This window comes from Ursus maritimus, unplaced genomic scaffold (genome assembly GCF_017311325.1).
Source record: "Ursus maritimus isolate PB19 unplaced genomic scaffold, ASM1731132v1 scaffold_35, whole genome shotgun sequence".
Taxonomy (NCBI): domain Eukaryota; kingdom Metazoa; phylum Chordata; class Mammalia; order Carnivora; family Ursidae; genus Ursus; species Ursus maritimus.
Genome location: NW_024426119.1, coordinates 14,609,572 through 14,619,916, shown reverse-complemented (window position 1 = coordinate 14,619,916; position 10,345 = coordinate 14,609,572). Strand labels below are relative to the sequence as shown.

General features: G+C 46.6%; 1 protein-coding gene across 1 annotated transcript; it reads left to right on the top strand.

Annotated features, from left to right (window-relative positions):
- The first annotated feature begins 3,113 nt into the window (after positions 1-3,113).
- Positions 3,114-5,828, top strand: FOXB1 (forkhead box B1). The gene is made up of 2 exons (XM_040620669.1): positions 3,114-3,211; positions 3,484-5,828. The coding sequence occupies exon 2, from the start codon at positions 3,540-3,542 to the stop codon at positions 4,515-4,517; it is 978 nt and encodes a 325-aa protein (XP_040476603.1). The 5' UTR covers positions 3,114-3,211; positions 3,484-3,539; the 3' UTR covers positions 4,518-5,828.
- The last annotated feature ends 4,517 nt before the right edge of the window (positions 5,829-10,345 follow it).

Sequence of the window (10,345 nt, the reverse complement as noted above, 5' to 3'; positions counted from 1 at the left end):
CCTTCCCTCGGGCTCTTCAGTAGGATCTGAAATAGAATTTTGTAGTAAAGTACCTGTTTTAAATGTGCCTCTCACAGCTCCTCACCCCACCCAAGGCAAACTTGTGCTATTAGGTTCGATTTCCTTAATTAACCCTGGGCATGGGCAATATGCCTCACCTCCCATCCTCACCCTAGCCAAACTTTGAAGATTCCTCCAACACGAATTCCTACTTGTATCCTCACATGTCTCAGACTTGGTGGTGACAACTTTCCCTGCGGAGATGTATAAAGATTTATTTTAATTTAGATTTTTTTTAAAACCCAAACACTTCCACTCTTAGAATTTAGTTAATCTTCTGTTTACTTCAAGCAATGATTTCGACAGCCATACAAAGGCCCTTTGCAAGGCAACAAAATGCCAATTGTTAAAACAAGAAAACATTTCTCTCTCTTCCCATCCCCCACCTTCAACAAGCCTGCGCACACACCCTGTAAAAAAGAATCCTCCTGGCTGTCACCGGGGGAACGGAGATCTTTCATTCCTCTCGTTACATATCCCAAATCCAACCACTCTTAATATTTTAATTTATGTTTCTATATATCAGTATGCACACTTTTGCTAAGAAGATCCGAAAAGATCCTTGGGGGCTTCGATATTGGTACCTTTCCTTCCCAGGAGCATTCCCGCCTCCACCACAGGAGCACCCTTAGTTTTGTACCCTCCAAGGGCAGCTGCCTTCTGGAGCAGGAAAGCTGTGGACCAACGCCTTTTCGATTCTTCATCGGGGTCCTTTAGGCTCCAGGTCTCCCCAGCTCCTCCCATCCCTGAACCCTCAAGCCGAACTGGGCCGCGTCAAATAACACCCCAAAACGCCGGACCTCGTAAAGAGCTAAAGCACGCACAGCTCAGGCAAGTACCGCTGCCTTTGGCCAAAGCTCTGCAGAGGTTCCACTTGAATCCAACTGGTTTATCTGCGGAGGGTTTATCTGCCCTTCTCAAGCCGTGCCCCCAGAGACAGGTCAGCGTCCCGCCTCCACCCCTCGAACCCACCTCCTCCTCCTGGTTATTTTTTCCGAATTAAGAAGGTGACATTATTCTTTTCTTCAAGCACTTCTGTTAATATTGAAAAACGTGTGCTTGCATCTCAAGCGAGGCAGCCCAGACGCGAGAGCCATTTCAATATTAATGAAATTGTTTAATCTCCTAAATTCATCGTGTTTAAGTTACGTTTTGGTGAGTTATTGACCACCTCCGAAACTGTGGTTAATGGAGGTGTGTGTGTGTGTGTGTGTGTGTGTGTATGCACGTGCGCTGAAAGATTTTTATGCTAACTCCAAACAGCTCCACTAATAATGCTCTACTATCACTAAAATTATCCAAACTTCACACCCAGAACTCTCCAACCACCACCACTACCATCACCTCCTCCTCCTCCTGGAAAAAAAAAAAGTTCTCACATTTCCGGATTGAAGATGATTCAGTGTGGGCTGTAGGTACTGAGTTATTAACGAGGTAAAAGGAATTTCTTTTAAAAACCATAGAGATCGGAGAATGTGCAGAAACCAATGGGAACGCCTAGCATCTACTCTTTGACCATGTGCATGCAGGCAGGGTCGACTCACTATTTCATAGCAATATGATGATCCCGCCGCCACCACCGCCGCTGCTGCTGCCGCCGCCAACGAGGACGATGATAATAATAATGATAATAAGAATAATTCATTGAATCTCCAGAGACTAATCCGAACCGAAGGGAGCCTACCGCGGGCACCAGGCAGGGGGACCTTAGGCACAACACCACTCTCTCCTTTCTCCCAAAAAGGAAAACTCTCTGGTTCTAGAATCTACAAGGTACTGCTGTTTTAGTGGGTCCGCAGGCAGCGTTTGCTGGGCTCTCTAAATGCTAAATATGTTCTGCCAGTTGCGGGGTGGAAGGGATGGAGAAGGGAGGAAAGTTCCAGCTGTACAATGCAAACTTCCATGCAATGCCTGACTCCGAAAGTTTCCAACCACCTGCGGAAAGCATGAGACCCTGCCGTTCATCTGGTGATAAAAGTGTGTCAAACGAACTCAGGCCCTCCCACAGGTCCACACACTGTCTGTCCCAACAGCCCCAGAGCCTTCATCCTGTGCCTAATTAAATTCCTAAAGGGCTTCTATTCGCCCAGACTTTTTTTTTTTTTTTAATTTGGCCAATACACTGACAAAATGGGCTTTTTTACAAGGGGCTGTCTGATTATATTTTTGTAAGTATTTTTTAAACCCTATCACTTAAGGCTACAAACCCACTGTGTACAGCTATGGGAGCAGCCTAGGAAGGTCAAATCAAACTCTGACCTGCCTCTTGGAGGACTAGGGGGAAGGGTGTATTTTCATTATAATAACCCATGCAACCAGCCCCGTATTGCCAAGCGCAGGAAAAGGGTCTGCTTCAGGGGAAAGCCGTGCCTTAAGTTAGCTAACAATACAAACCCGATACAATACAGAGGAAACAGAATACCCCAGCCAAGCAATTTCCATGTCAAACATCATCTGCGCGGCAGCTCGGTCTGTGAACGTGAGTGGTCGCCTGAATCCCTGCTCCGCGGTCACCACCTCCTCATACCTTCACACCGCGCACCCTGGCCAGCGTCCCGCTCACCGCCGGTGGCCGAGGCTCTTCCCCCTCGCCCAGTCTTGAGCTGGAAGTGATTCCTATTGGCCAAGGTGTCCATGTAAATAGGTGTGAAAGAAACCAGAGCTGGCCAGGCTCTCCCCTCTCGCTCAGTCCCCTCCCTCTGCAGCCCCCGCTCCCCCTCCTCTTCCTCCTCCTCCCAAGGCGATTGTCATATGATAGCTAAGAAGTGGCACATTAATGAAGCGCCGCTACAGGGGTCTTTTCTGCTCCTGTCACCGCTTAAGACTATCAGATGGTTCGAGGGAGGACATGGAGGCAGCCACCTAGCTCAGCGGAGCCGCGGAGCCCACAGCAGCGCCCTCCGGAGCTCCGAGGCCGCCGCGGCTACGGTGTGCACCGGCATTCCGCAGCCGAGCTTCGCCGCCCGGGGATCTCACGGCCAGGAGCTCTGCGGACTGGTCGGCTCCCGGCGCTGCAGGGTTGAGCTGCGAAGCTCAGAGACGTGCGGAGCCCAGCCCAGCCCAGACACTGCGCCCCGGCTGCGCACTGGGAGGGACCCGAGAGCCGAAGTGCCATCCCGGATGCGGACGCACAACTTGGAGCAACTTTAAGGTGAGCCCTCTGGTTGCATCCCTGCCCTAGTCCCCGCTCCAGAGCCAGCTTACTTCCACGCTTCCCTCGCGCTGCTCATCGGCTTCCCCTTCCGCGCCCCCTGGCCGCACCCCACTCTGCACTCAAAGTTGCCAGCTAAAGAGCGCGGGCACGGGCTGATCCGGCGTCGCAGCCCCTACCCACCACGTCTGATCTGTACTTGGCCTGGCTGACCTCGCGGTGTCTGTCTGTGCATCCATGCCCCCCCTTCCCATTATCTTCCCCCTGTCCAGATCCAAGCAGCCGGCGGCCCGCGCGCACCCAGAGCAAGAAGGGGGCAAACAAGAAGATGCCTCGGCCCGGCCGCAACACGTACAGCGACCAAAAGCCGCCCTACTCGTACATCTCGCTGACCGCGATGGCCATCCAGAGCTCGCCGGAGAAGATGCTGCCTTTGAGCGAGATCTACAAGTTCATCATGGACCGCTTCCCTTATTACCGGGAGAACACGCAGCGCTGGCAGAACAGCCTGCGCCACAACCTCTCCTTCAACGACTGTTTCATCAAGATCCCGCGGCGGCCAGACCAACCGGGCAAGGGCAGCTTCTGGGCGCTGCACCCCAGCTGCGGGGACATGTTCGAGAACGGCAGCTTCCTGCGGCGCCGCAAGCGCTTCAAGGTACTCAAGTCCGACCACCTGGCGCCCAGCAAGCCCGCCGACGCCGCGCAGTATCTGCAGCAGCAGGCCAAGCTGCGCCTCAGCGCGCTTGCGGCCTCCGGCACGCACCTGCCACAGATGCCCGCCGCCGCTTACAACCTGGGCGGCGTGGCGCAGCCCTCGGGCTTCAAGCACCCCTTCGCCATCGAGAATATCATCGCTCGCGAATACAAGATGCCTGGGGGGCTGGCCTTCTCCGCCATGCAGCCGGTGCCCGCCGCCTACCCGCTCCCCAACCAGTTGACTACCATGAGCAGCTCGTTGGGCACTGGCTGGCCACACGTGTACGGTTCCGCAGGCATGATCGATTCAGCCACCCCTATCTCCATGGCTAGTGGCGATTACAGCGCCTACGGCGTGCCACTGAAGCCGCTGTGCCACGCAGCAGGCCAGACGCTGCCCGCAATCCCGGTGCCCATCAAGCCCACACCGGCCGCAGTGCCCGCGCTGCCCGCGTTGCCTGCGCCCATCCCCACCTTGCTCTCGAACTCGCCGCCCTCGCTCAGCCCCACGTCCTCGCAAACAGCCACCAGCCAAAGCAGCCCTGCCACTCCTAGTGAAACGCTCACCAGCCCGGCCTCCGCCTTGCACTCGGTGGCGGTGCACTGACCCACAGCAGCCGGAGCCCCCTCTTGTCCTCCTCCCCGCCAGCTTACTCGCCTTCCCCGCCTCCCAGCCCTGCCCTCGCCCACCTAGGACCGCCACCCTAACTTGTCCATTTCACCCTCGGCCAACCCTCTCTTCCCCCCAGGAGAACTTTGTTTTGGACCCAGGAGACAAAACACAAACTTGCAGATGGCCTGGAGGCGCGTGGGAGCTGTCCTCGCCTCCACAAGAGGGGAAGGCAGGTGGCACCTGAGCCAAGCCCTCCGATTCCTGGCCCCCCTCCCCGAAACCCCCCTCCCATTTAAAAGGCAGGGGAAATCCTGCCTCCCGCCTTCGCGGAGAGGAGCGCGTCTTCCCTCGGCCGGGACCCGCGGGGCTCAGGACTCCGCGCAGTTAGTTCCAAGACAAGAGAAACCGCCTCGAGGTTTCCTCGAACAGATCTCCCCTGAGGGCTGCAGCCGCACAGCGGAGGGCCGGATCTCGTTTACGTCTTGGAAATCTGCCGGGAAAAGGGACCACTAATCTTCCTACCCACTCGCCTCCGCCCATCCGGCAGAGGCTGGGCGGACCGCAGCTTCCCGGAGTAGCCGCCCTGCCTCCCCAGCTTCTGCGGAGTTGTTTTGTTTTGTTTTGGGTTTTGTTTCCTGCCAGAGGCTCCACGCACTAGGAGTTAGGGGAAAGGCTGCCAAACTGAGAAGGGGACGCATGTCCTCAACACGAGCAAAACAAAACTAAAAGTAACCTTGTAGTATTGTTTACAAAGGCGCCCGGTAACATGTAAACAGTGAACTTGAATCTGTATTGCTTGGCGGGCGAGCGGGTAAAGCCCACTTTACAAGTACCTGTTGTAATATGAATGTTTACTCTTCATTTCTGGCCAGGTTTAGGGGAGGGAAGGGGGGATGGGAAAGTTAATTGGGATGTTAACTTTCCGATTACTTAGAGACCTTTTAGCTATTTATTTTATTGTTGGAAGGAAAAAAAAAAAAGAAAATGAAATTGGCCCAAACTAAGAAAGCATCAAGGGCAACCCTAGAAGAACTTAGGCTGACTGGTAACATGAAGGAGATGTCACCGGATAGGTCTCCCACGGACAAGTCTTTCTGTTTGCTACAAGAACTTTCCCAAGAAGCTAAAGGGCTGCAAAGAGATGTAAATGCTTGTGAATAGGAATGATTATACACTGTGTAAAATGCACTTTTGTTTGCTATATTCCTTTAGAGTCTTAGGTAATTTGCTGGAAAACGAACTGTTGTTCTGGTGTGACCTGCTTAAGTTTAAAAAAAAAAGTTGTAGTGTCATCAGGGCTGTAAAATTTTTACCTTTCATTTTTCTCTTTCCCTGTTCAGAATTAGCATGGCATTTTAAATATTGATGTTCTTGTTCCCAGCATGCCTGTTTTAAGACAAAGAATTTTAAAAAGGTGTCTACATTAAATTATGAATCTAGTCCAAATAATATTTTCTCATTAAAATATGTAAATCCAAATTTTAGTTTATGTGTGTTTTTAAAGAGTTGCTGCAAGCAAAAACTTTACAAAAGATAGATGTAGTGCTTCTCTAAGCATGCTTTTTATAATACATTGTCTGAATAGTTTGTCTTTTTCATATCTTATTTAAAATAGTCAAATCTCCTCGAATGCACTTGCAGATTGGGGGAGAAATGATTCCAATGGACTCCTGAAGCAGAGGGAAAGAGGAAGCTATTTCTAAATTAGATCAGGTGCACAGGTGTGTGCTGAAAAACTGTCATTAAAAAATGCAATACTTTCTATGTATTTTTGTCTATCTTAAAATTTACATTTTAGAAAATATACTGAATGTAAGGCTTATGTAGAAGTCAGGTAGAGGCTATATGGAGATACAAAAAGTAAAAACACACTTGTTTACTCAGTGTTCATATTCTGATGCATCTTATTTAAAGTATTCATTTCCTTGCTCCTTTAAATTATTTCAGTTGTGGAAATTTTCTTTTCCGAAATTACCTAGAAGGTCACCTTGCATGTCAAGAAACCTGTTCACTTTGAATAGAACAGATTTCTTTTCACTCCTTCATGTGGGAAAATAATGCTCTATGCATTTATTTTAAGGAAGTGAATGAGGTTAATTTAAATGCTTAACTCTAAGTATTTGCTTTCCTTCAGATTTTTGCAGAGAATTACAATTTGCCAAGATTTTGTGGCTCAAGGCCGACTGAAACTTTACTGAAGGGGTCACAATATTTCCAAAGCGAGGTGTGTATTCAACTAATGAAGTTACAAGACAAAGAAAAACTTAAATGGTGATTAACACTTTAGTTTACTGTGTAATATGATTAAACAAAGACCTTTGTGCAGTTCAGAGAAACCCACACAAATATCATGATCACTATACTCCATAAGGAGAATCCTTAGCACCTGCGACCCTTACATATTTAGAGGGTTATCTGGAAAAAAAAATTAGGATTAATGCAAAGGGTAATTAATCCTGTTGTGACCATTTTTTAAAAGGAAGGATCCCACACACAGCCAAAAAAAAAAAAAAAAGTGGAAAATAAATGAATCATTGGACTGATTAAAATGCATGAAGCTACTACTAAAGCTCGTCAGACAGGGGACAACTAAACTCATTCATCAAGCCCAATTCACAATTATATCAACAAGATCAGCAAAAGAAAGCCTGGAAAACTTATCCACCCCAGGCTAAGAAACTCTTGAAACTCTGTTCTCAACGAGAAATCATCTATCTTTTAAAAAATTAAATACATTGTCATCATTTCCTGAAAAATAAAATTAAGGCCATTTCTGGAATATTCTAATCTCACTGAATTTACTAACACTGAATTCAAACTAGGAATGAAGGAAACATAAAGGGCTAACATGGGCCTTAAACATTTTATAAATTATCAGCTTAGATAATCAGGTAAAATATTTGTCCTATAATAGGCAGTAGAATGTATATGTATAAATGTACACATACATACATTTAATAAATGGGGGTACGATGCAGATCCTATCTCATTTTTAGCAAAGGAGTGATTTAAACTATCTGAAAATGTTCTTTTCAGCTAGTAAGCTCGTCATGGTGTATTGCAAAGAATGAAATAACTTGGGCATTGTGAGCCCTCCTTTCACAACTGCAGACATCTTTTCTCGGACGAAGTTGAAAGAGTAAAGTAAAAAATCCACTGATGATATTTTGACCTTGATCAGAAATCCAAAGGCAGTCCAAACAACACGTCTCCACCCCGCTCCATCCCCAGCTTTAAGACTTATGGGCTGTTTAGCTGAAGTGCCCCCACAAACAAGGAAGTTTATAACTATGATACCTTCAATGGCTCTCTTTGTCATGTTAAATCTTTTCACCTGGCTCAAGTCCAAAGTCAATACACACAGCTTTAAAGTAAAAATGGAAGAGACAACACCATGCAGTGAGGTGTACGTCCGGGGGTCTTATCCTGAAGATCTAGTTAACTTATATTTTCTATTTTGCAAATCTGGGCCCTTTAAAAATTTAGGTTTTTGATCTGGAAATTTGGCTGTCCTGTTACTTTTGGTTTTTAACATGATTCTGTACTCAACTGTGTCTTTTAAATGGCCTTCTCTGTGATTGGGGGAAATGCTTACACAATGGATGAATTTTGTACACTTTCTCAACAGTGAAGCTGCAGAAATTTCTCACTGTTTCTGTTGCCTGAATTGGAGATTTTGAGAAGCCTGAAAACTAGCATTAGCAGTGCTAGTAAATGATCCTTAGAATGGCTTCAATATTATAGCAGTGAGTTTAATTCCTTTAATAGATGAGAACACTGAGTGTCTTGGAAGCATAAATCTGGCCAGGTGCTCGAGTGGGGTGAAGTTGAGGAGTGGGTGGGAAGAAGAAGCCAATGGAGTGCGGCAACAGAAGGTTTTACTTTAGTGTATGCAAGGTTGGGGTGAGGGGATGGTTTGTACATTTACCAATGGAAACTCCCTTTTTAAAAGGTATCCATTTAAGAAATGAAAAGGATCAGGATCTGTTCTCAAATTCTTAATATAAATGTCAATTATTTTTTTCCCCTGAAGCCACATATGCGCAGAGACACCCAAACAAAAACAAAACAAAAACAACCCAACCCACCGGCTGTGAAGCCTCAAAGGGGATGCATTTGTTTCGTTTAAACTAACAACAAATTATCTAATTAATATGTTTCAATTACAGCATGAAAGGCACAGCCCCTGGACCGCCCGCCGTGGGGGCACAATAGCCCCAGAGCCCACTCTAGGAATTTACAATAACTTCACATCTGTTTCTTTATTTTCCACTTTTCGAGTCTAAAACTCCTCTCAAGATCACTTCAAACCACAGCCTGAGTTATGAAATATGTCCCAGTGTTAAAGGGGGATGAAACTTTGCCCACAGACGCTTCATTTGCAAGCAAAAAAGTGAAAGCCCATTGAAGAGCATTAAACAAATATATTAGAATTCTGTCACTTTATGCAATTGAGTAGATCAAATGAAGGGTCCCGGCCACTTCATTCACTCTCATTCACTCGAATAGAAAATGCAAAGAATAGCAACCCGAGACTGGGCCACCGATGTAGATTTAGCTCCTTTTTACTGGGAGACAAAAAGGCTGAATTTTCACAAACACATTGCTGACTCGGGGACTAGGAAACCGGCACTGGAACCCCTTTGGAATTTAAATTCATTTTATCTTCCTCTCTCTTTGCGGGGATCTGTTTGCACTACAGTGCAAGATGCAGCAGGCATCCTCTGGCTTCTGAAAAATGGGGGAGGGGAAGAAAGTGAGTGGGGGTGGCGATGTGGGCCTCAGGATTCCCAAGAAGCTCTCTGGTGGTCAACTAACACTCAGGTCGGAGATAAGTCTTTAAATAAATCTTTATTTACATCAACACACGCATCATTATATCACACACACACCTCTAGACTCTTACCTCCTTGCTTGGCATAGATTACATAAAACAGCTTGTTTTCAAAGACCTGAATCCCATCTGGCTCTACTGTTTTCTTCCTTCAACTAATATGTCACAACAGATTTGAAAGCTGAGCTGTCAACCTTACCTGGTCAATTCTCTGTTTCTCTCACTCCTCTCTCTCGCTTTTTCTCCCTCATCCTCCTACACACCCCACTTTCTGACAACTACTCTATCTGAGCACCATGATGGTAAAGTTGTGTAAAAATCAAGAGAGGAGATACTCTTTGGTTAGAATTTCCAAGTCAGAATCCTCCTACATTTTCCTTTCTCATTCTCCATTGGGGGAGGAGGGGAACCCAGGCCACATGTGTCAGTGGTAATTGAGATAATCTTGTGGCAATATTCTATCCTGTGTCTTCTATGGCTGTCATTTTTGTTTTGGTGAACTTTATAGACTTTTACTTGTCAACATCTTAGAAACCCTACAGTGACTGTTAAGAGCCGCTCCTAGAGGCAAAGCAGGGCACAATAAAGAAGCAGACTTCTCAACTTTCAAGGTGTGATTACAGAAAAATGAAGCAGTTTTTCTCAAATTTGAAGTCTAAATGAGATCTGATCTGAAAGAGAAAGTATTTGGAGGGTTTTCTACTGCATTTCAAAATTTTGCCTGGTACTTATCCCAGATAACATCAAAACCTTGAACATTTTTCAGTTTAGCTTCAAGATCTGTAAGGTCATGTTTAGGTGATTCTTCATCTTATTTGTGGCATTGGTATCTGGAACCAGGGATGGGAGGTGACTCAGACCTACAGGTACAAAAAAGATACTGAAGAAATAGTTGGCTGTTTTATAACCATAAGCTAACAAACTCACTGGAACTAATAATAAAGTAATCAGAAATTATCCATGACAAATTATAGCTGGCTAAATAAAA

Bases quoted from the DNA above. Each gene is read 5' to 3' on its own strand.
- FOXB1 (XM_040620669.1), top strand. From the start codon at position 3,540: ATGCCTCGGCCCGGCCGCAACACGTACAGCGACCAAAAGCCGCCCTAC.